General features: G+C 41.4%; 1 protein-coding gene across 4 annotated transcripts in view; it reads left to right on the top strand.

Moving 5' to 3' along the window:
- ITPR2 (inositol 1,4,5-trisphosphate receptor type 2) overlaps window positions 1-25,466 on the top strand; it is a 665,265-nt gene that overhangs the window by 64,107 nt on the left and 575,692 nt on the right. For all 4 annotated transcript variants that reach the window (XM_033951965.1, XM_033951964.1, XM_033951967.1 and 1 more), the window contains exon 2: window positions 20,578-20,648. In XM_033951965.1, coding sequence (XP_033807856.1) covers window positions 20,578-20,648 — 71 coding nt within the window. The remainder of the gene's footprint in view (window positions 1-20,577; window positions 20,649-25,466) is intronic.

Below are 25,466 nucleotides of genomic sequence, written 5' to 3'. Positions count from 1 at the left end.
TAACATGGAAGGTGCTTTTCCTCATTGCCATCACCTCTGCCAGGAGGGTTAGTGAGATGCATGCACTGGTCGCCGATCCACCGTTCACTGTTTTTCACCATGACAAGGTGGTTCTGCGTACCCATCCAAAATTCCTTCCCAAGGTAGTCTCGGCTTTCCACCTCAACCAGTCCATTGTGTTGCCTGTCTTTTTCCCGAAACCTCATTCACATCCTGGGGAACAGGCATTACACAGTCTTGATTGCAAGCGTGCCCTGGCCTACTATCTTGACCGTACAAGGGCTCACCGCTTGTCCCCTCAGCTCTTCCTGACCTTCGATCCTAATCGTCTGGGTCACCCGGTCTCTAAACGGACGCTATCCAACTGGCTTGCAGCTTGCATCGCGTTCTGTTATGCTCGGGCCGGTCTGTCACTGGACGGTGCTGTCACTGCCCACAGGGTGAGAGCTATGGCCGCTTCTGTTGCTTTCCTCCGTTCCACACCCATTGAGGAAATCTGCAAAGCCGCCACCTGGTCCTCAGTTCACACATTCACTACTCACTACTGTCTGGATACTTTCTCCAGACTTCGGCCAATCTGTACTTCAGAATTTATTTTCCTAATGGCCAACCATCCCCCCTCCCTCTTTGTTAGCTTGGAGGTCACCCATGCGTAAAGAATATGCTGCCTGCTTGTCCTGGGATAAAGCACAGTTACTTACCGTAACAGGTGTTATCCAGGGACAGCAGGCAGATATTCTTACGTCCCACCCTCCTCCCCGGGTTGGCTTCTTAGCTGGCTTCTCTTAACTGGGGACCACGCACTCCTCCGTTGGGCGGGAAGGCACTCGCGCACGCGCGGTGCGGCCAACTAGAACTTTCTAGTTAAAAAGGTCCGTACCGAGGGCTCCGTCGGTGACGTCACCCATGCGTAAAGAATATCTGCCTGCTGTCCCTGGATAACACCTGTTATGGTAAGTAACTGTGCTTTATCTCTCCGTATAATCATTCATATATTTCTTTTTTTGTTATTATCTTTTTTACTTTCTTCAATCAATCATGCCACACAGAGTGACATCACTAGCGGTAGAATTTGTTCTAAATTCATTAACTAACTTATATCAGTATAAATTTTTTCATCTTCGAGCCACTGCTTCTATATCATTTCTTTTCCTTAGAGCCACCGCTTCTTCTTAAAGCCAATGTGGCCAGCATTTCATGGCACAGCTGCTAGGTCTGGGCTTTTTATTAAAGCAGCTTGTCCTGTCAGGGGAAGAGTCTATGTGCTTTAGAAACTTGGACAAGCTGCTTTAATAAAAAACCATGATGTAGCGGCTAACTGTGCCATGAAATGCTGGCCATGGCGGCTTTAAGAAGAAGCTTCAGCTCTAAGGAGGAGAAATAATAAAACACAATGAAATGTCCTACTTATCCTTTGACATTGGGTTGGAGATACGCGACCTACAGTCCAACAGTGGCGAGCTAATATGTCTCAGATGGCAAGCTGGGAGAGGCAGAATAGACGAGGGGCATCAAGTTGGAAGTCTGTAGCTTATCTGGATTGCTGGAGTTCCTTTTAGTGCTTGATGGAGTCCTGGGATGCACATGGCAGAGGGAGGGAGGGGGGGGGGGCGTTTGATTTCTTTATTCAAAATTGGATTTTGCATAGGAGCTGCATTGATGACTGTTTTTGCCTGTTTTATTGATGTCTCTTGTATGAGCCATTGTATTTTGTTGTTTTCAAAAGCATTTCAGACCCTTTCTAAATAGCAATAAGGATATATCCCCTTTTAACTCCTCAGGGAGTTTATTTCACAAGGTTGGCGCACGTACTCTGAAAGTCTTCCTCATCTAAGTCTCCTTCATTACATCTTTGTCAGGAAATTTCAAATGACTGTTCTGTGATGATCTTAACAAATGATTAAGAATGTACTGTTGTACACATTCATATAAGACTTTTGGTTTGTGGTTTTTTTTTTCCCATCATTTTAAAAGTCAGGAATGGATCAGTTTAAAAATACAACACTCCCTGATTGGCAACTAGTGACGTTCTCTTAATAGAGGAGCCACACATTCTCTTCTCTTATGCCCAGTCAAATACCTAACACATTCTGAGCCATCTGTAATCTCTTGATTTATCATGCAAACTTACTATTACAATAATCTTTAGAATCTACAATTGTAGCCTGCAAAACAGTACTAAACAAAGATGTTTCTAAAACAGGGCACATACTTTTCAACAGAACAATCTTAGCATAAACCTGATATACTACCCCAGAGATCTGCTATTTACAAATCCTACCATCCTCTAAAACAGTGGTTCTCAACCCTGTCCTGGGGACCCCCCAGCCAGTCGGGTTTTCAAGATATCCCTAATAAATATGGATGAGAGAGAGTTGCATATAATGGAAGTGACAGGTATGTAAATCTCTCTCATGCATATTCATTAGGGATATCTTGAAAACCCGACTGGCTGGGAGGTCCCTAGGACAGGGTTGAGAACCACTGTTCTAAAACAACTTCTAATTCTTTTAAGGAAGAAATATGTGGTAGCTGTGAACTTCCAAACCTCACCTGTAAACTTAAATCCTGACAGTTTACCTCTCCAAAATATAACCAGCTCACCATTAACATGCTCAAAGCAAGCTTAGACTGATCTCACCATAATTACCCAAAGGTATTAAAAACTAAATAAAATGAAGAACCACACTCTTACCAATTTCTTCAAAGCTATAGTGAAAGAGGTGATTTTTGGGGGACACCCCAGTTTAGTAATTTCATATTACACTTCCCCCTCCCCATTCACAGTTTCTGCACTCGCGATTTCACATAATCGCAATTTTTTTCTGGGGAGGGGGAAAATTAAAAACACCATATTTTTTTACCTCCCTGCCGCCTTCCTGGCCTTACCTGGTGGTCTAGAGGGCTTTCGGGGCAGGAGCGATCTTCCTACGCTCCTGCCCCGTGCAGATCACCATGAGGAAATGGCCGTAGGGAGTTCCCGTTGTAGTCTCGAGAGACTACGGGAACTCACAGCAGTCATTTCCTCATGGCGATCTACACGGGGCAGGAGTGTAGGAAGATCGCTCCTGCTCCGAAAGCCCTCTAGACCACGAGGTAAGGCCAGGAAGGCGGCAGGGAGGTGGGGGTGGGTCAGAGCAGGATAATCGTGGTTTTTTGCCATTTGCAGTCCGGCTCTGCCCTTATCCCCCGCGAATAACGAGGGAGAAGTGTAGACCATTTACTACCATACCATACCTTGTACGAGGGCAAATCAAAAATTAAAGTCATTTGTTAAATTACATGATAACTGGAACAGAGCTAGCAAAATGCAACATATGCACTCGTACATTGCCTGTTGAATAGTTTGTTCACGCACAGTGCAGCACTTAGCCTTTAGTCATGTGGCAGCCACGAGGTCAAAAACATGGACACTCCATTGCAAGATTGCGATGTTGAAGAACAACGTGCAGTAGTGTGCTTTCTTTGGGCAAAGGGAGTTAAATCTGTGGAAATTCACCTTTGGATATTGACTCAGTATGGACATAGCACCATGAATCAACAAAAGGTTTTAGTGGGTAAAAAGGTTTAAAGCGGAAAGAATAGGTTTAACCATAGAATGTTATTCTGGTCACCAATCAACATCGTGCACACATTGACAGGGCGGATGCTTTGATTAGAGAAGACCGACAGATAACGGTGTCTCAATTGGCTGCAAATTTGGATATCAGCTATGGATCTGCATTTACCATAATGCATGACAATTTGGGATACAGGAAAGTCTGCACATGATAGGTTCCCAAACAGCTTACTAATCTGTACAAGCAATAGTGTGTGGAGGTTGCAACCCAGCTCCTGAGACGGTATGAAGAAAGTCCGAGTATTCTGGAGAGAATTGTCATCGGCAACAAGATATGGTTGCATCACTGCGACCTGGAGAGCAAAAGACAGAGCAAGATGAAGTAAAGGAAGCAGTGCTCACCTGGCTTCAGGAGCAGCTGAAAAACTTTTCTGCAAGAATGCAGAAGGTAGTTGAACAATACAACTATGGGGACTATGTGGAAAAGTGATATGTTCAATTGCTCACAGTTACTTCTGTTAAAGCTGTTAAAAATATATTTTGCCTTTGTTTTTTGATTTACCCTTATTTCATATCTTGTATAAAAGATTTAATTGGTTTCTACACCAATCCTATAATCCCCATATCAGCAAATCATCCCAATAAAATATCACTTTCTCATATATCAAAAGCTGCACTTAAATCCTTATCCCTCTTGTAAAAAAAATTCTCATCCGTCATCACTAAAAGTAAGGATTCTCTACTACAACCCATTGTAAATCCTGCCATACCAGAATCCAATAGGTCTTTAGTATCCAAATATGTACTAAGTTGGAATATAACTTCCTATTCAATTATTTTTGCTAATGAAGATAGGTCTAAAATTCTCATAGGCCAGGATTCTCAAAAACCCGTGTTAAAAAGCGACGGTCTGCTAATGCAGATGTTTTGATGGCGAATTTAAAAAGTGAGACATTTTCAAAAAATCGTGCATGGAAATGAGTTCAGCAGACAGCAGCGAAGATTTGCTAAATTTGCATGTTCTCATCGCTGGTGATAGCAATGGGCACATGCGCAGAAAAAATGCCCCCCAAAAACACAACAGCGGAGAGATGTTCAATCTCTCCCACTGTTAACCAACAACCCCTCCCCCCACATCATCCAGCAGCGGGAGAGATGCCGATTCTCTCCCGCTGCCAAGAAACCCATGTCTCTGGCAAATACCCCCCCTGGAATGGTGGCAACACCTCCACTGGCTGCTAAAATGTATATAGACTAAATTGTCGACAAACAGTTTAGCAACGGCATTAAAATTTTGATAATCTGGGCCCATTATGTCTTAAATCTAGCCCTTCCCTTTTTAAAAATAAAAAATAAAAAATTGGGCTCACTATAGCTTATTTTAAAAAAATCTGCAGACTTACTTTACACAAATTAGGAGTGCAGTTAAATAAAGGAAGAGAAGAGGATAGCTGAAGGGAATATTTGTCCAGGGTACCACATTGTCTACCAATTTCCCTGTCTCTAGGCTCTTTTATTCATGCCCCACCCAAAATTGCCGCTTAGTAGTGCTGCCCGATTCAGGAAAAAAAATTTGATTCGATTCAGCCTATTGAATCGATTTTCCGATTCGATTCGATTTTCCTGCCCAAGTGGATGTTTTGTTTCAAATATCCTGGTGGGTTTATTTTATGGTCTCTTCACCCCTTTTATAGCCTCTTCACCCACTTTGCCCTCTCCTACCCACACTTGCGCTGTGGTGTAAACAAAATAAACAAACAAAAAAGACTTTTCCTCTCTCTTTTAAATCCTAGCTCACGTTCGTGGTCTAACACCACAAAATAGAAAATAAAATTATTTTTTCTACCTTTTGTTGTCTGATCATTATTCAGATCTTATCGGTCCCCGGCTCCAGTTGTCTTCTGATAACTTGCTTGCCAGGGTCTCCTTTTTTCTTCTTTCTCCGTGCTAATCATCCATCTTCTGTCTCTGTCCTCCCCTTCCGTTTCCCTTCCCTCCCCTGGAAGTCTGGTATCTTTCCTTTTTTTCGTCTCCTTCCACCTTTTCTGAATTACCCTTTCATCCTTCATCTCTCTCTCCTTCTCCACCATCATGTCCATCATGTCTCCTTTTCTCTTCCCAACTACCCTCCTATCCAGTATATCTATCCCTCCCCTCCACACCATCCCTTGTATCCAACTTCTCTTCCTTTCTGTTTCTTCCCTCCCTAAATCCCATTGTCCACCATCTCGCCCCCTCTCTTTATTTCTTCTATCCTTCCCCTCATCTCCCCTCTCCATGATCTCCCACAAGTCCATTTCCCCCCTCCACCAAGTTAATTTCTCCCATCTATCATCTCCCCATCTCTCCTCCAGTCCACCAACTCCCCATCTCCCTTCTCCCTCCATCTGCCTTTTTATTTTTTTTATGGCATTCCTAAGCCCGCACCACCACCAAACCCGCGCACCTTTCCCAAAGAGAGTCCTGCAGGAGGGACGCATCTGTTAAGAGGTCTGCCCTGGCGGTAGCGATCCACTCCTGCCAGCACTCCTCGCATCTTCTCGCCACTGCGGCCCGCCCTCAGTGAAAACTTCCTGTTTCCACTTGGGCGGCCGAATGGAGAGACAATGCCCGGAGTAGCGGAGTGAGTCGCATTCGCTACCGCTGCTTTTGCCTGGCCAGGGAGGAGAGGAAAGCGCCTTGCTGCTGGGAAGGAGAGAGCCTTGCTGCCCCGATCTGTACACAGAGACCCATTCGGGATTTCCTTCTGACGGAGTCCTTGCTTCGATGTAACTTCCGGTTTTTGCAATCGATTCACCCAAAGTGAATGAGAGAATCGATTCGAATCGCGAATTGGGCAGCACTACCGCTTAGGCATTATAATAAAAGGGGAATACAATTAAAAATGAGTTTGACCTTTTCCATATTTCCTGTGCTTTAGATAGCACTGCTCAGAACTAATGTTAGACTATTTCTTTAGAAATAGGTAGCCCTTAACACTCTAAGATAAGAACAAAAAAAACCCCCATTAAAATGAAAGCAAGACATATGGGCAGAAAAAGCTGTGTAATTCCTATCCAAATTACTGGGCCAGGAGCACATAATGAAAAACAGAAGACCAACCATAATCAGTCAGGAATCATATTTATTGGGTCATGCAAGATAGAAGCCATCTGCTTATGTTTTGTTTCCATAAACACTATTAACATCAGATGGGAGTTAGTAGCACACAGATCACCCCTTAGTTTGTTAGTTTCCAATGAATTAGCAAATGAGAGAGATTTTATACAGAGAGAAAAGCAGAAAACTATGATGAATTAATTTAAAGAGGTGATGTATGAGAAAAATTAATGCAGTGATATTTTGAAATTTACAAAATTCATGAGAGAATATAATGTGAATCCTGTGACACGATTAGTACCTTCACTTAGGAGAGTAAGATCAGTACAATATCACTAAAAACAAGATGCTGCCAAACTATTAAGAGAATGGGAAAAAAGGAAAGCAGAGAGTAAGAATGATGTGCTATGTTGGGAAGGATGATCTGAAAGGAAAATAGAATTCACTGCTCCATATTTGTCTTTATTAGTGTTTCTGGCATGTAACTTCCAAATCTCCATATTTCTTTACCAAAATAGATGCTAATAACAAAACACCAACTGGTCCAGCCAATCTGCGCAGTTAGTCCTATCTGCACGGCCAAAGATATATCCTAACACAGTCATTCAAACAAAATTCCCCATGCTCAAATATCTTTAAATATTAAACTCATGGACCTCAGTGGCTCCCCTCAGAGGACTAAAACTCATCCAAACTGAGTTCAAGTAAGCCAAACTCTTCATACGTCCAAGAGATCTTATTTGCAAATGTTCATATCATTCAAAAAAGCATTAGTATAGTACTCATCTCATTTTATGTATTTTCCTTTTGTTTATCTTTTATTCGTTTCTTCAATTAGCTCAATAGGAACTCCAACATGATATTATGTTTTGCCAAATGGCTGTTCTAAGGCATGACCCCCTTTAGGTAGCATAACTGCCCTCCAAAAGCAGCCCATTTGGAGAAATTGTTCCCTAGAACAAGGTGACAACCCTGTGAGGGAGCAATGGCCTTATGATCATGATAATAAAAAGGAAACTTTGAAACCAGTAATGTAAGACTTGAAGTTTAAATGATTAAATACTTTGAAGCTGCCAAGAAACAGCTTAACTGGGATCAGTGCTTTCTAAACATGCTACTGCCTATCAACTTCCAATCACTATCAACCTTTCCTCCGCCTTCATTGATTGTCATCTTTTGATCATTACATAACATAAATATTTATGAATCTCTAATATACCCCAGTAGGAGTTTAATGTGATTTCTAATTGAGATGGTGGCCATAATCAGAATATAAAAAAAACAGAACATTATAGTCTTACATTAAAATGAGAACATAAAAACATAGAAGATTTAATGATCTGTTAGATTATTTGAGATATCAAAAAAGTATAGAGAACTGCACATCAATTTAAATATCAAGCTTAACTATAAATTATGGCCTTAAAGCTTTGTGAAATGTGGCTGCAAATAATCATAACAATCTTAACAAAATGAGCCTCAAATGTCCATAAGGAACATAAGTTCTCCAGTGGGGGACAAAGGGCTCCTTTTATCAAGCTGCGGTAGGCGGTTAACGCGCGGAATATCGCGCGTTCAAATGCCTGCCACGCTAATCACTAACACCTCTATTGACGAGGCGTTAGTTTTTTGGTGTGCCGCGGGGGTTAGCGCTAACCCCCATAGCGCACCTTGATAAAAGGAGCCCAAAGTTTCCCTTAATGAGTTTTATATTTTTCTCATCGGCCCGATAGCGGAAAAAACTCCCAACTTCAGAGAAAAACACTTCTCAGGTTAAAAACAGAACACAAGTCACAAATTAAGCACAAAGAGTCAAGGACCCCTTAGAAAGAAAGGAATAGATCTTTATATAGAAGCTTCAATGTCAAAAAGTTGTGACTTAGCGTATCTTCCCACAGCTGCTTCACCCTCATAGAGTGATGGGAAATATCAATCGATGTTTGTAATCTCAGTGTACAGAATTATCAGAGCAATCAAAAAAGAACTCCTCTCTTCTCAGTCTTGACAAGGGCTTTGGCCAAAGGCCTTGTTTTGCAAACGCTGTGTCAGGAGAGAAGGTCGCAATGCTTCATTCTGCTCTGGGGAATGAATGACTTATCGATCTTATAAAGTGCCAAACATGATGCCATATCAGCAGGCTAGCATTTAGATTTTCATTATTTAATTGCAGAACTAGAAAATCCCTCTTCATGTTATTAGAGGTGGAAAAGATGAACAAATGAACAGTAACGGGCACTGCCTTATTTTATTATTACAAAGGAGGGGACCTCATTTAAAAAGGGGGCGTCATGTGCTATGGGGGTGTCATGGGGAAAAAGCCTGGGAAGAGTACAGGTGCGGACTGTGTGCAGCATCAGGCTGCATTGTGGTCTTCAGTTTCTGAGGAGTTGCTGGTTGGGAGTTCTCAGCAGGACGCAGGAATGGTGGCCATTTTGGTTCCATGTGGTACTGAGGGATTCATGCCTTCTCATCTTCCCATGTCTCTTGCATCTTCTGGACCTTTCTCCTCTGGGTCATTGGGCATGGCTTCCATGCAGAGTTCTGTCTTCTCTTAGGAGTTTATCCTGTTTTTGCACTAGGCTTACCTCAGGCAGAGTCTACAGGTCTGTCCCTGGGGTTTCATGCCCTGAGGGTTCATAACCCCTTCTCTGGGGGGGGGGGGGGAGGACCTGCTATTCCTTCAGCTCCTAAGCGTTTTTGTGTGGACTGTCTGGGAGACTCCATCTGAGGTCGCCTTGGTTTGTTTGGAGGGAGCCTTGGCTTGAAAACCTTTGCTGGATGGGGATCTTCCCCCTGGGGAGTAGGACGACTCTAAAAATTTTTGTCTCTCTTGCTGAGATAAATTGAGTACCCTTATTTCTGATGCAATGGTTGCACTGCCTATGGAGGATACTTGTGCTTCGACTAAGGGGTCTCAGAAGGCTTCTATGATGTGAGATCTTTGAGATCCTCCAAAAGCGTTCCCCATGCATCCAGTTATTCAGGACCTGATTGCTGCAGAGTGGCAATCTCCTGATATGTAACTGAAGGTGGGCTGAACTATGGCTCAATTGTATCCCCTTTTGCCAGAGGAAAAGGAGAAATTCCAGGTCCCCAGGGTGGATGCCCTGTTTTTTTTGGTTATGAAAAAGACTACCCTACTAGTGGAAAGAGGGTATTGCCCTTAAGGATCTACAGGATAGGAAGATAGAGCATGACCTGAAGCAGACCTTTTATGTGGCTTCACTGGGACTATAGGCTTCAGTTTGTTGTTTGTTTGTGGCATGGGCATGCTTGGAGTGGCTCCAGCATGTTCAGGTGCAGGACGCATGCCTTTCTGCCCAGATGGTCTGGCCTATATGGCAGATAGGATATATGATGTGTTATGGGCCTTTTCTCAAGGAATGTTCCTTGCAGTGGTGACCTGCTGACAGCTCTAGTTGCAGAACTGGGCTGTGGTTGGGGCACCTATGTCCTGTTTCATTCGGTTCTCCTTTTGGGGTATTGCTTCTTTGGTGATTATCTCATGAATTTGGTAAAGGAGCTGGGTGAGACCAAGCCCCAGCGCTTGCTGGAGGATAGGCAAACAGGTTTTTCCTGGGAGGCCTCTAATTCCATCCAGTCAAGGTTTTGGAACAGCATGTGATATTGGCCTGGCTGGCTACAATTTGGACAGCGAGCACAGGCGGCCAACAAGCAGTTTTCATTTTGGGCAGACAAATGTTCCATAAATCAGGAAAGCTTGCTGCTACTTCCCAAAATTTGTAATAAGACAAGATGGGCCTGTTTTTCTTTCTTCTGGTAGGAGGTTAGCCTCAGTGTTTTGCATAGGAGTGGGCCTAAATAATGTCTGGTCAGTGGGTCTTGGAGATTTCCAAAGAAGGGTACAAGCTAGAGCTCTCCTGCCCGGTTTCTCCTCTCTTCTTGGAGTCTCTTGGAAGATGGGGCATCAGAGGTTCCTGAAGGGGCACATATATTCTTTGTAAGTTTTTCTATTCCTGCTTGTGTAAAAGGAACTGCTGAAACAGTTATCATTTTGCCAAGAAACTACAAGGTCTTTTCTTTTTGTGTTCTGAGCTCTGTGTCCCCATTTTGTTCTGTAGTTGACTTGTTTTGATAAGAAACATTTGTTAAAAAAGAAACATTGCTAGACCTTAGACAAGACAGTATTATATGCTATAATGGAAACTTCCCACTATTCCTCCCCTTATGTTTGCTACCTCTTTCTAGTTGCTTTTATGTATCCTATTACCATATGCTGAAAAAACTGACCCATGTGAAATGCTATAAATATGTGTCAGTGCTCTGAATAAACAGGACATTTCTTTGGCCGTACAACTGCATGTGTGTTCTTTTCTTTCTAATGAGATGCCCCCCCGATGCATCGGTACCAGAGACAACAAGAGTATGTGTGTGAGGCGGTATTGGTATCAGAACCTTTTCAGTGCCATTCAAGAGAGACGGTGTGATCTCTGTTCGCTTTGCAGGCCTGTACTCAATTTACTTTGTGGTACCCAAGAAAGGAGGATACTTTCCGGCCCTTACTGGACCTCAAGGGTCTCAATCACTGTCTACGAGTCTCACAGTTTACATGGAGACCTTGCATTCCGTTATTGCATCAGTTCAACGGGAGAGTTCCTCATAACCTTGGACATCAAGGAGGTATACTACTATATTCCTATTTGACCTCATCAGCAGTTTCTGTGTTTGTTGTCTTCGGACAGAATTTCCAGTTCAAGGCCTTGCCCTTTGGCATAGCCACAATACCCAGGAAGTTCTCAAAGATGATGGTAGTTGTGGCAGCCTTTCTTTGCTGCTAAGGAATCCGTGTTCATCCCTACCTGGTTGACTGGCTGATTCAGGCCTCATCCTTCTAGGACATTCGGTCTAGGTTGGTGCAGGTAGTTCAGCTCCTACAGTTCCTAGGCTAGGTGATAAATTTTGACAAGAGCATGCTGGTTTTGTCTCAGATATCGGAGTATCTGGGGGTTCCTGTTTGACGCCAGTCAGGAAAGAGAAGGTGAGATAAGTTGTGCGTCTTCAGGCCTGGCCACTGCTACAGGTTCCCTGACCCTGAGCATGGTATTATGTCAGCCATTGGTCCATGGTTCCACCAAAGCCAAAAGGAGCATGAGGTGGTAGCTTTCCAACACTGATTTTTCCAAGGGGGTTCCCTTCCTGGTCCAGTGTTGGGAAGTGGTGATGATGGATGCCAGTCTCTCCGGTTGGGGAGCTTGCTACTTCTCACATCTAGCTCAGGGAGTCTGGTGTGAAATATAGTAATTTATGGTGTCCTAAGTACTCTGTTTGATTCACTACCATACTTTTTAGTAGTTTGATATGTAATGGGATCAAAGCTACAGGTCTAAAATTTTTAACCATGCATATCTCGATTTTGATCCTTTGGAATGGGGGTCAGAATTATTTTTCCTACCTGTGTTGGGAAAATACCCTTTCTAGTGAATCATTCAGCCAGTGTAATAAAATATTGTAGCACATTTTAGAAGGGGTTTTAAGTAGGAATATTGGACAAACATATAATAAGCATTGAGATTTAGTGTATTTGGATAGTAATTTTTAAAATTCTATTTCTGAGATTGGAGAAAAATCCTCCCCAAATCTATCTTATCTGCTGGCATTTTTATCTGTGAGAGGTCATTCATCTCTTTGGAGCACTTCCCTTATTAATATCCATTCTGATATTTTCAAGTTTTGATGTGAAAAAAGATGCTAGTTCAGTTGCTGTTCATTCATTGATTTTGTTATTAATTCTACTGGTAATGCCAGAAAATTAGTTATTTGAAACAATTTTTTCAGATCTGGTATTTCATTTCCTATTTAGCTAATTTTATTTGCACCTTATAAATGTTAATTTTTTTTCCTCCATAAAATTCTATCTTCTTCTTTTTGATATTTGTGCCATTTTTTCCCCCAGAACTCTACAATCACACTTCAAGGATAGCAGCTCCTCAGAGTACCAAGGGGTTCCTTTTCTATCAAAGATCTTTTTTTCTCTCTCAGAGGATATTTCATCTAACAGACCAGACATGATGTCCCGGGAGATTTTCTTGTCTGCCTGGTGCCAAAATTCAAGATGTTATGGAGAGCTTGCCAAGACTCATCAAGCCTAATGACTATTATCCGATGCTACTCATCCATGTTGGCACTAATGATACTGCTAGGTACCCCTCTGAACATATCAAAAGTGACTTTGTGGCTTTGGGAGAGAAGATGAAGCAGTTAGTAGCACAGGTGGTGGTCTCATCAATCTTCCCTGTTGAGGGTAAACACCAGGGCAGAGAAGCTCGCATCCTGCAGATGAATGTGTGCCTGCGTGGCTGTGTGAATGGTGTTGTTGAAAGTGTTTTGGCTTTCTGGATCATGGATTGATTTTCCAACAGCTGTTGAAAAAGGATGGTATACATCTATCAAAGAAGGGAAGAAATGTCTTCAGCATACTGGCTAACCTACTGAAGAGGGCTTTAAACTAGAATTGTTGGGGCAGGGTGATCTAAGTCCCCAGGTAAGTATAAGCCTTCAGGTAAGTGAATCACTAAATACTTTTACACAAATGAGAAAAAGGAGCAATGTCTGGAAAGCAGTATATACTAATGCTCGAAGTATGGGAAACAAGGTTCTGGATCTAGAGGCTGTGATGGTAGTGGCAGAATTGGATTTAGTGGTGAGCACAGAGACATGGTTAATGGAGAGCCATGACTGGGATATAGTTATACTGGGCTATAATCTGTTCATGAAAGACAGGGTAAGAAGAAAAGGAGGGGGAGTGACATTATATGTCAAAGATCATATTAAAGCCATACAATTGCAGGATCTAAAGGGTAAGGAAGAGGCAATGTGGATCAATCATATTAAAATCACCTAGATGTGGATTGGGGTGTTCCTATTGCGAGGTCTCCTAGAAGTAGGGAGATCCTGGATTCTCTACAAGGAGAACTATTCCAGCATTTGGTAATAGAACCCATGTGGGATGGGGCTATATTGGACTTAGTGCTTACATATGGGGAAATGTAGGCTAAGGCACTAATGTAGCAAATTAGAATGAAGACTACTCCAATACATCAAACAGCAACCACAAGATGTTATCTCACAGTTTTGCCATACTTCATTCTGTAATCTTATCATGTTTTACAGGTCCTCAGCGGGCTACCACACACTCAAACCATTTCATTGTGCAGGGCTTTATGCTTCCACTCGTCATCGGACCCGATATTATATAATGCTATAAATATTTTGAATATTTTTAAGAAATAATTTAAACTTTTTAGGTAATATATGCTAAAAGTACTTAGCTTGTGCACCGACGCTATTCAGGGGGGGTAGAATCACCAATCGCCAACATGTTTCGCCCGTTTACTTCAAAGGGCTTTATCAAGGTTCCCACTCCCTAATGAGAAAAAGAAGACCTGAATCTCCATAATATGTCACTCACTCTAACATATAACTATACAAGATTTAAACCCTTCAACTTTACCCCTTATTTTTTTCTTACCTCTCAAACCATTAACTCCAGCCATTGCGTCAGAAACGAAATGGCGGTCCCGCTCTTAATCAGCTATTTTATACGTACGCTCCCCCGACGTCAACGTACAGCAGAATTTTTCTTTTTAAGTTATATTCAATTAATTTAATTTCAAGGATGATGTGAAGAAACCCCGGAACAAACTTCTATATGAGTGAGGCCCACTCAAGCTCGTTGTTTAATCCATTCGGGACCACTGTATTCAAACGGTAGATCCATCGTTGTTCTAATACATTAAGTCTACCCTGCCCAAGCCCTCCTGCCATGTCAAACCGCGACCCCCCCCCCCCGACAACATCGGGGCAAGAGGGAGCTCAAGCCCTCTTGCCCCGCCGACTCCCCAACGGCCATCAGCTCAGCGGCCCGTTTTTCAGCACTTAGACCTGGTTTTATTTTGTCTTAGTGAAAAAGGTCTAAGTGCCGACTAAACTGTATTGGTTATACCTGTTGTACGCCTAGGTGTAGGTCGGCCCACCTCCCGCCCACTGCCCGCCCTTTCCCCTCCTCTAAACACACCTCTTTTCTCTCTGTGTGTTTAGAGGCAGGGGAAAGGCCTAAGTTGGTTTTAGATACGTATAAAAACCAGCTTTGGCTATGGGTACTTGGACGATCAGGCTTTTTGATCGTCCAAGTAGCCATTTAGGACACTTTTTAGATGTTTGTTTTTTTTGTTTTTTTTTTGATTATTACCCCCTTAGGCTATAAGTGATATGTAAATACTAAAAATAAATAAAATAAACATTGGTGTGTGATGTCAGATGCCGCCGCCCTCTGCCTCACAGTGTTACTGCCCAGGGTCATCCAGTAAGGTGCCTCCATCTTTAAGGGGTCAAGAATAACTTTCTTTAACATCGGTTTGACAGTTGTTATCTTACATTTTCTCTGACATCACACCAGTCTGAAGTGATCTGTTTATAATTTTAGTCAAAGATGGAATCACCAAATTTGGTAGCCATTTCACAATTAAAGAAGAGCATGGCTCAAACAATGATCTTGCCAGAGTTAAATAACTCATCACTGATTTCACTTCCTCTTCTATCCCTTCCTCAGATTTTGACCATCCTCCCACCCTCTCATGCATATATCTGTTCTCTACTTCTATAGTATTTATTTTTCTCTTCATTACAAATCCACACATACTCTTTCAACCTGATTAATATAATAACAAGGTATTGGGAGAAAGAAATTGGTGGAAGGAGTATTGTGTTTGACCTTTTGCAACTTGAGATTATTAGTCACTCTTTGATTGTGAGTTCCTTTATATATCTTCTTTGGGGTTCTTATCTGAGTAATGAGTTGTTAGCTGTTGCAAGCTAAACAAGAAGTGGGTAATTTTATAACATAACAAAGCACCTAAAATTTTTTCAAAAACTCTTGATTTTCTAAAGTTAGCCTGAACACCCATGCAGAGTACTATGATCACACACTGACATACAGCTGCCACCACTGATGCTGCTGCCGCCTTCATGCTTTAGACAGTGTTGTTTAAAGTATTTGTCAAAGTACTTAAGTAAAGGTAAATGCATATTTTGATACTTAATTAGATACTTAATTAGAAGTAAAAAACATAATGAAAACCAAAAAATTTACTCAAGTAAAAGTAAAAAAGTAAGGCCCGGATTCTGTAACCAGCGCCTTTATTGGCAGCCATCTTAAAAGCGGCTGCCGATTGAGTGTCAATCATGTGACAGCGCTGGGTACAGAATCACAACTCTGGCAAAGATAGGCACCGGAAATGTAGGCCAAGGTTTTCCAGGCCTACATTTTCGGCACCTAACTTTGATGTGAATTGCCCCTCCATGGGCAAAAACACACAATGATCTCCTCTTTTAATGATTTTCAAGAAGGGAAAAGAAAACCCCCTTTACTTTTTCAATAGCTCCCTTACTTCCACTTCCATGAATAAAAGAAGAAAAATACAATAATTTCCCACAGCAAAATTATATTATTAAATGCAAAAAAAGCATTAACCTGTACCTTGTACAAATAACTTTAGCAATTCTTATGCAATAATCTCCGAATCTTTCTCGACTTTGCTATGACGCCTCTCTGCATCACTACATTTTGCTAAGGAAACACAACTTTGTCTGGCAGTGCATTACGGAGGGTACTGCAGAGGATTTCCAGTGAGTTGCTACTGTTAAGTCTGGCAGCACCTTTACAATGGGAGATGAATAATTACTGGGGCAGAGTAAGAGATGTCACCCACTCATTAAAAACGGCAGGGTCCCAAGATTGGAGAAGTTTTTAATTTGTTTTCCTCCTTTTTGACTGTTAGGACACAAGTATTGGTATATAATGGGAATTAATCTAAGGTGACTCCAGTTCAGTGGGATGTTTCAAGTTTTATTTCCAAGCTTTATTTAAAATTTGATATACCTTTTAAAAAGTTGTCTAAGTGGTGCACAAAGTCATGAACTGATAAAATTTTAGGGGGACAGAAATTGGACAACAGACTTAAAAGAAAATTGAAACAAGGGGAATGGGGAGAGAAATACAATCTGCAAATAGGAGAGAGGAACAATAGAGGTCAATACAGAAGGAGGGGGATATGCTCTTCCTTCTTTCAGAAGTCTGAAGATTACTTATCATAAGCGTCCTTGGGTCTTTAGGTCAAGGTTTTGGACAGCAGGTGATATTGGAAATTTGTCCATAGGTGTTTCTTCTCATAGATGTGAGGGTAAAGAATTCCACAATGTAGGAGGGGTTGTAACAGAGAAAATCTTCTTTCTAGTGGTATTGTAAAATAGATGGTGTAAAGAAGGAATAATTAGAAGGTGTTGGTTACTGGATGGGAGTGTTCTAGATGGACAGTTTGGGATGAGAAGTCTGTCTCTGAATCTAGGAGTGTGTGTTAGTTTAGCCTTGAAGGTAAGCAGTAGGATTTTGCATATGATTCTATGTGTGATTGGTAGCTAGTGGGATTTTATTAGGAGTGGAATAAGATGATCAAACTTTTTGCGTTATAGATTAATTTGACTGCTGTGTTTTGGATAATTTGTAACCTTCTAAGTTCTTTTTGGGTTATTCCTTGATATAGGAAGTTGAAGTAGTCAATTTGTGAAATCACAAGGAAGCTTGTTATCCCCCTTTCTGAGACCCTTGATTATCAAAAAATTTGAGATCAACTATTTCATATTTTGCTGATTTTATCCAATTATATTTTTTTTGGGCAAGTATAGGGAGGATAATAATAATATTAAAAAAGTTTGGTGAAGTTTGAAGATGTACACTGGGTAAGCCTTTAATGCAGTCTTTATTGGTTCCTTTGTTTTTCAATATGTTTTTATCATATGAATGGTCTCAAACTTCAATTTATTATTTATGATATAATTTTAAAGATGTTTCTGTTATTTAGTTCATGTTTTAATATAAATGGGATTGGTTTGCCCAGTTTGTCTGTCTTGACTAGATTGTAAGGGCTGACAGCTCAGGCGTGATATGATAAGAGGTCTATAAAATACTGAGTGGAGTGGAAAGGGTAGATATGAATCGCTTGGTTATTCTTTCCAAAAATACTAGGACTAGAGGGCATGCAATGAAGCTACTATGTAGTAGATTTAAAACAGACCAGAGAAAATATTTCTTCACAGAATGTTTAATTAAACTCTGGAATTTGTTGCTGGAGAATGTGGTGAAATCAGTTAGCTTAGCATGTTTTAAAAAAGGTTTAGATAATTTCCTTAGAGAAGTCCATAGGTTGTTATTGAGATGGCCTGGAGAAATCCAGCATAAAATCTGTTTTACCACTTGGGATCTAGCTAGGTACTTGGGACCTGGTTTGGCCACTGTTGGAAACAGGTTGCTGGGCTTTGATGGACTTTCGGTCTGTCCCAGTATGGCAGTTCTTATGTACAGTGCTGTGTATGTCTAGTAGCTCAATAGAAATGAGTAGTAGTAGTTCTTTTGTCTTTTTAAATTTAAGTTTCTAATATTTGTTTTTACCTTCATTTGATTGGCTTTCTAGGACTAACATAATACATGTATGTTTATAGTAACTTACTGTACCTGATGCAGCCCTTCCAGGTGAAACATGGCCATGTTGCGCATATGTTATAAGGACCTGATAACTTTTAGTAGTGAATAAAATATAAAATCTGCAACTCTACACAATCTTCTTTGGATCTTGCAAACTTTGCCTTGTTTGTGTGGAGATTTATATTGGGCAGAAGTGTGACTTCTAAGATTATCATGAAGTAATACTCCCAAAGTTTCAATTCCCACAGATCCCCTAACTCTAATTCTCCCCCTATGTTTGCATAGTATATACAGGAGAGATTAATCATATGACATGCCATTTCATTCACAAACTGAATAAAAATGCTTTGTTAATACTCTTTAAAGAAAGAGTATAGATCATAGTTAAAGGCACTACAGTGTGTAATTGGGACATTTAGAAATGTGTAGATTCACAGGTTACAGATATTGTCTAAAACAAATGCACATTCAAAGGTATGTATATTATATGAAAAGGCTGAAAAGGGACAAGATATAACTGATTGTATGTCAGCCACCTACTTCTTTATAAGTTTCATATGTCACCTTATACATGACTTTGTAGTCTTCTGTTTTTTGTTTGTTCCTATTTTGGTCATTTTCTTAATATATGTATACTACTTTGGATCAAGTTATAGGAGAGGCACATTATAGATTCAATAAATATACAGATGAATATATTAATGATGAAAATTTAAAGTTAATAACATAAAAATGAGTTTGTTGTATAAAAATCTTTATAGAATAAACAAGGCTAGACAGCATTTCATCATTTTTGTTAGAAATGTTTGACATAAATACAGAAACATCAAGTATCTTTAAAGTGTACACATGAATTAAATACAGTTAACTAAACCCTACTTTGGAGCACTGAAATTTTAAACAGAGGCACCAATACACAGAGGCAGGCAGCTTGATGCAAGCATGCATGCACTAAAGTCAGCGATCGTCGCTAAACCTGTTTTCACAGCTTTAACGACGACTGCTTTTACTTACCCGATGCACAAAATGGTTCACTGCGTGTTTTTACCCTCGAGTGCCCATTTTCTTGTCCGGCAAATTAGCTAAAACCCCATGCAAAGTAGCCAAGCGATTGATGCACTAACATCGCTTGGCTATTCCCTCCTCCCCCCCCAAAAAGGGGTTTTAGGGATCGGAAAAATAGATTGGTCTAGACCTGTCGGTAACTGTGTTATCGACTGACAGGTCTGCATGTTATTTGTATGTTTGTTTTTTCATTTTTTTTCAGTGGCACAGATATTTTGCTTGTGTTACACACACAAAATACACACACACTCCCTCCTGCCATGCAGAACACCCCGCACCATGGTCCACAAGTGTTCCAGGCACCCCCGAGCCCCCCCAAACGGCAGTAGGGAAGCCCACTTCCTCCTGCCACACAGAACACCCCTGTGCCATGGCAAGCGCCAGGAAACCCCTAGCCACTGCCTCCCTGAATCCCCCAAAATGGCAGGAGGGATGCCCACTCCCTACTGCCATCGGCCCCTACCCACCCCTGAATCTCCCCCGTTCCTTTTTTAAAATTTGGAAGCAAGAATCCGCTATGAGGCTCCTGCTTCAGGCCGCCATTCCTAAATGATGGGCCTTCCCCTCCCTGGTGCATCATGTGATGCATGGGGAGGGGCCAAAGGCCATGATTGGTTCAGTTGCCTAAGGCACCTCCCAAGAGGAAGGGCCTTAGGCGACTGAGTCAATCAGGCCTTAGGCACCTCCCGCTGTATCCAGGATACTGAGGGAGGAGCCTAAGGCCCTGATTGGTCAAGCCAACTGGTCAAGCCAAATCAGAGCCTTAGGCTCCTCCCTCAATATCAGACACCCTTCCTTTCATGGCCTTTGGCCTCTCCTGTGTATCACATAATGCACCCGGGAGGGGAAGTCTACAGGGAAGATTTTGGGGGAAGGGTGGGGAAGTCTACGGGGGGAAGGGCATCCCCTTTTTGGCGGAGTTCGGGGTGGGGGACAGTGGTTCGGGGGTGCCTGGTGCATTTGGGGGGGGGGATTTTTTATTTTTTTTTAATGAGATGGATACAACTTCTGTGCCATTAAAAAAAAAAAAAAAAAAGAAGAAGCCCTAACAGCAGTAACTGTGCATATGTCAATCGCTCACTGAGTGACTGATTGGTTGCGTTTGCATGCAAATGATTTTTTTAAAATTGAATTTATAATAACATATATAAAGAGAACCAAGTATACAAATATTGATTAGAACATGATACATTTCAGTTGTACAAGCCAAGCGAATTATATGAAAAATAAATTAACATAAACAAGGCAATACAATACAACCAGATATGTCATGAGCAGCATTCTTGAGAGCTGCGTATATCCATTCATAAAATATCTGCTATGCAATAATACAAACATGTAACATTTTTCTTTCTAGATTAGTTGATGATAGATGTGTGGTTCAGCCAGATGCAGGAGATCTTGCCAATCCCCCCAAGAAGTTCAGAGGTAGGTAGTTGAAATATTTTTAAGTGTTAATAATTTTCTTGTAATGCCTTTATAATTTTCTTTAAGGATTTTATAGCAGTTCTACAGTGCTGGAGATAAGAATATACATTCTTTCAAACAACAGACATTCAGACTTTTAATATATGTGATAACAAGCTCCATTTACCTAGATAAAATGAGCACAAGCTCATTTTTTCTCTAAGGATATATGAGGTGACCTAAATGAACAGGTATTGCAATGGGAAAGGGTATGTTAGACTTCTCACCATCTCCTATTTAGAGGTGTGGGCATGTCTGAAAGCCCTCCCTATCCTCTTCCTCTCAGGATGTTAGGTTCTACTCCTCGTCACACATAACTGAAGGAGGAATTGCCTATGTATTGAAGTTATTGTAGAGGTCCAGGTAAAACGTTCCCAATTCTTCTTCTAAAGGATGTTGGTACAATGCTCACGTGCATGGTTCAGCTGGCAAGCTTTGACCTCATGACATCTCAGTACATTCAAAGTGTACTGCAGTTGTCCTGCATTGGGATATCAAAGTGTACTGCAGTTGTCCTGCATTGGGATACCATGTTGGTGAAAGAAGCCCAACACTATTACTGGCTCTCTTCCCTTCTCTTTTACAGCACTAGGATACTTGAGCACAACTAGGCAAACTGAAGCCTCTGAACACAATCTGAGAAATGGCAGCTACTTCTGCTGGCCTCTTTTCTTGTGCTCCATAATGGCTCCTCTTATAGGGAAAGTTAAAAAGACTGAGAGAGTTCTCATTCAGGGAGAAGCCAAAGCTGGAGCGGTATGATAAACAAGGAGTGTGATGTTATGTCCTCCTTTCTTGTCCTGGAGGAGCTACTGACATCCAAAGGCTTTTGGGGATCTGGCATGAATGGGTACAAAATCACCACTGGTTTTATGTCTCATATTCAAGTTCAAGTTCAAGTTCAATTTTATTTGATGTATCGCTTATAACAATTTCTAAGCGATGTACAGTAAAATATCATAAATGATAACAAATAGTGTTAAAAACAAAACTTCATAACAAATTTTTGAAAGGCAAAAATTTATAACATACAATGTTAAAACTTTAAGGAGTTACATCACAAACTTGATACATTAGGGAAAAAAGGGAAAAAGTTACAATATTCTCAGTCTAAGATGGGAAAAACATTAAAGTTACACACATAAGGAAGGGGCAAAAATAGAATTAAGAGATTAAAAAATGAGCTTGAAAAACCGGGAATATATAAACCGAGTATAAAATTAAATAGTAAAAGCATCTTTAAATAAAAAGGTATTCCTGGATTCTATATAGGTGCCTAAAGTTGCATGCAAGTTTGGGCGCACTTCTGAGTGCATGCACATGAATTGGATAATGAGCTCTGAACCATCAATTATTGGGTGATAATGACCAATTATTGATGTTAATTGACGCTCATTAAAATTTGTGTGTGCTTCTGGATGCATGCTATTCTATAAGACACAGTGCCCAACTCTCATGGAATGTATTGCAGAAGGGAACGGGGCCATGGGTGTATTGGTGCTCCAAATCATTTAGTGTGGAATTCCAGAATATTACGTACAGTAACTATGCCTAGCTTGAGCACTGGCATTTATACCAGGTTTTATGAGGCATAAGTCCATCGTCCAAATGTTAATGTAATGTAATGTAATGTAATGTAATTTATTTCTTATATACCGCTACATCCGTTAGGTTCTAAGCGGTTTACAGAAAATATACATTAAGATTAGAAATAAGTTAGACATGAACATAAGAACATAAGCAGTGCCTCTGCCGGGTCAGACCACAGGTCCATCCTGCCCAGCAGTCTGCTCCCGCGGCGGCCCAAACAGGTCAAGACCTGTCTGAATCATCAGAAGGGGCTCCCTTGCCACCTTGGTTTCCCATTTAAGTCCTGCCTTCCTATCGAAGTCCTAGCCCTCCGGTCTTGCACATGCACGACCTGGTTGGCTTATATATAGTATACTAAATGCTATTCTATATAAGGCGTACATCCTTTATAGCGTTTAGCACAGAATTTTTTTAGCACCTAAGTTTCAGTGCTGTTTATTGAATTATTGAATTCTCTCTAAAATGTTTAAATTTGTTGACTGGGAAAGCCAGCTTAAGGCAAAGCCTTGTTCTTGTGCAGCAGGACTGGTAGTCTTGACCAGCGAGTTAAACTCTCACCAGTCATGAGGGTTGAAGAGAGCCCACTGTTTGTTTTCATGCTCTACCTCCCATTTTGGAAGAGGGGGTGGTGGTGTTATATTTTAAATGTACTCTCGCATTAACTGTAGCCCATCAAGGAACGGTTGATGGGGTGGATGTCTTAATAATGCGGAATACTAACTTCGCACTCTGCCTGGTTTACTCTCCGCCGGGAGTTTTAGCAAAGGATTGTTCAAGGATCCCAGTCACTCTGAGGGCATCTCTGGCTGTGAGAAGATATAGACTCTCAGGGCTGAGGTCTGTAGCCCATAGGCATATGCCTCGCATGATTTCTGTGTGACCAGTCTGCATCAGTAGTTCTCAGAGCTTGGGAGCAATCTTGCCCCAGGTTGTCTGCAGTCGGCTTGAATGCAGACTGAGCAGGTCCTGTGGTGGTTTTATCCAGGATTGGGGCAGACTTCATTCCTCTCTCCATGATATCTTATGGTTCCAGTGGGGGCCTGAGGGTCCAGTTCCACGTTGAGAACTGGGTGGCAGTCCCAAAAAAATAAGTCTATTGGACTCCAGGCTCATCCGAAGCAGAAATCTTCTCTCTCCTTTGATCAGAGGTTTCCCTATGCAGCTCCAGCACAGCAGCATGGCAGAGTGAGTAAGGCTATTGCAGCCTATGGGGAAATTCAGGAGGAGTGGGGGGAGTCCCTTAAAAGTCATTTTTAAAGGTTTCTGAAGTTAGGGATCAGGTTCTCCTGCCTCCAAAATTCCTTTCCCTGCATTTTTTGAGTTTGTATTTTTTTTCTCCACTGGCCTTTTCAGGTGCCATCTTGGATTTCTCGATTTTGTTTTAAAAGCCTCCAGCTATCTAACTTATTTATAAATGACTTGGAAATTGGAATGATGAGTGAGGTGATTAAATTTGCAGAAGACGCTAAACTGTTTAAAGTTGTTAAAATGCATGTGAATTGTGAAAAATTGCAGGCTGACATTAGGAAATGGAAGACTGGGTGTCCAAATAGCAGATGAAATTTAATGTGGACAAATGCAAAGTGATGCACATTGGGAAGAATAACCTGAATCACAGTTAACGGATGCTAGGGTCCACCTTGGAAATTAGCGCCCAGGAATAAGATCTGGGTATCATCGTAGACAATACGATGAAACCTTCCACCCAATGTGTGGTGGCGGCCAAGAAAGCAAACAGGATGCTGGGAATTATTAAAAAAGGGATGGTTACAAGACTAAAAATGTTATAATGCCCCTGTATAGCTCCATGGTGCGACCTCATCTGGAGTATTGTGTTCAATTCTAGTCTCCTTTTCTCAAGAAAGATATAGTAGTGCTAGAAAAGGCTCAAAGAACAGCGACCAAGATGATAAAGGGGATGGAACTCCTCTCATATGAGGAAAGACTAAAACGGTTAGGGCTCTTCAGCTTGAAAAAGAGATGGCTGAGGGGAGATATGATTGAAGTCTACAAAATCCTGAATGGAGTAGAACGGGTACAAGTGGATTGATTTGTTCACTTCTTCAAAAATTACAAAGACTAGGGGACACTCGATGATGTTACAGGGAAATACTTTTAAAACCAATAGGAGGAAATTTTTTTTCACTCAGAGAATAGTTAAGCTCTGGAATGCATTGCCAGAGGTTGTGGTAAGAGTGCATAGCATAGCTGGTTTTAAGAAAGGTTTGGACAAGTTCCTGGAGGAAAAGTCCATAGTCTGTTATTGAGAAAGACATGGGGGAAGCTACTGCTTGCTCTGGATCAGCAGCATGGAATATTGCTACTCCTTGGGTTTTGGCCAGGTACTAGTGACCTGGATTGGCCACCGTGAGAACGGGCTACTGGGCTTGATGGACCATTGGTCTGACCCAGTAAGGCTATTCTTACATTCTTATGCTTCAATACCCTTTATTTTTGACAGATAACAGTATAGATGGATTCCTCAGGTGGAGATACTTTGGATGCCTATCTGAAGGGGGTCATTGTTCCACATGCAGCGCCGTATGAAGGGGGTGGGAGTTTCGCCTGCTCATATGCTTCTGGTGACTTAGGTGCTCAGCTGGAGCATTTTCTGGGCCAGAAATTATGGCAGGAGTTAGAGAAAGCAGAATTGGTGTCCCCGGCGAAGCGCAGCCATGTGGTGGTGGAAAAACACCAGAAGCCAGTGCGTGAGACCTTGCCAGGACCCTCTGGGCAACCTGGGCAGTAATTTTCTCCTGAATTCATAAACATGATGTATGAAGCCTTTTTAAGTTTCAAAACCAACCTAGCCCTTCGGGTGCCTTGGTGGAGGTAGTGTCAGGGTTTTTAATGGAAGGCTCAGGGTCCACATCAAGGAGCCATCTTTTTGTGATTTAGTCTTGTACCACATCATAGCAAAGACATACTCTGGTCTGCTAACTTTAACAGTGTAAAATTAAAAAAATAATTAAGAACAGGAATAATTTAGAGCATCTTTGTTGGCTCAAAATTTCATAGAGTTAAAAACAATTCTGTTTGGGGCTTGCACTGCTTCTTTCATCAGTCAAGTTTATTTTCTCAGTGTAAATTTGTATACTTTCATGACTCGTAGAAGCAGTGGCATCCTTTCTGTATGATGGCTTCATTTGTCTTTTTTTAAAGCGGAAGCATTTTAAAAACATTATGTCT

The sequence above is a fragment of the Geotrypetes seraphini genome, chromosome 7, assembly GCF_902459505.1.
Source record: "Geotrypetes seraphini chromosome 7, aGeoSer1.1, whole genome shotgun sequence".
Classification (NCBI taxonomy): Eukaryota; Metazoa; Chordata; class Amphibia; order Gymnophiona; family Dermophiidae; genus Geotrypetes; species Geotrypetes seraphini.
Note: the sequence above shows the minus strand (reverse complement) of the source record. Positions and strands in the feature narration are given on the sequence as shown.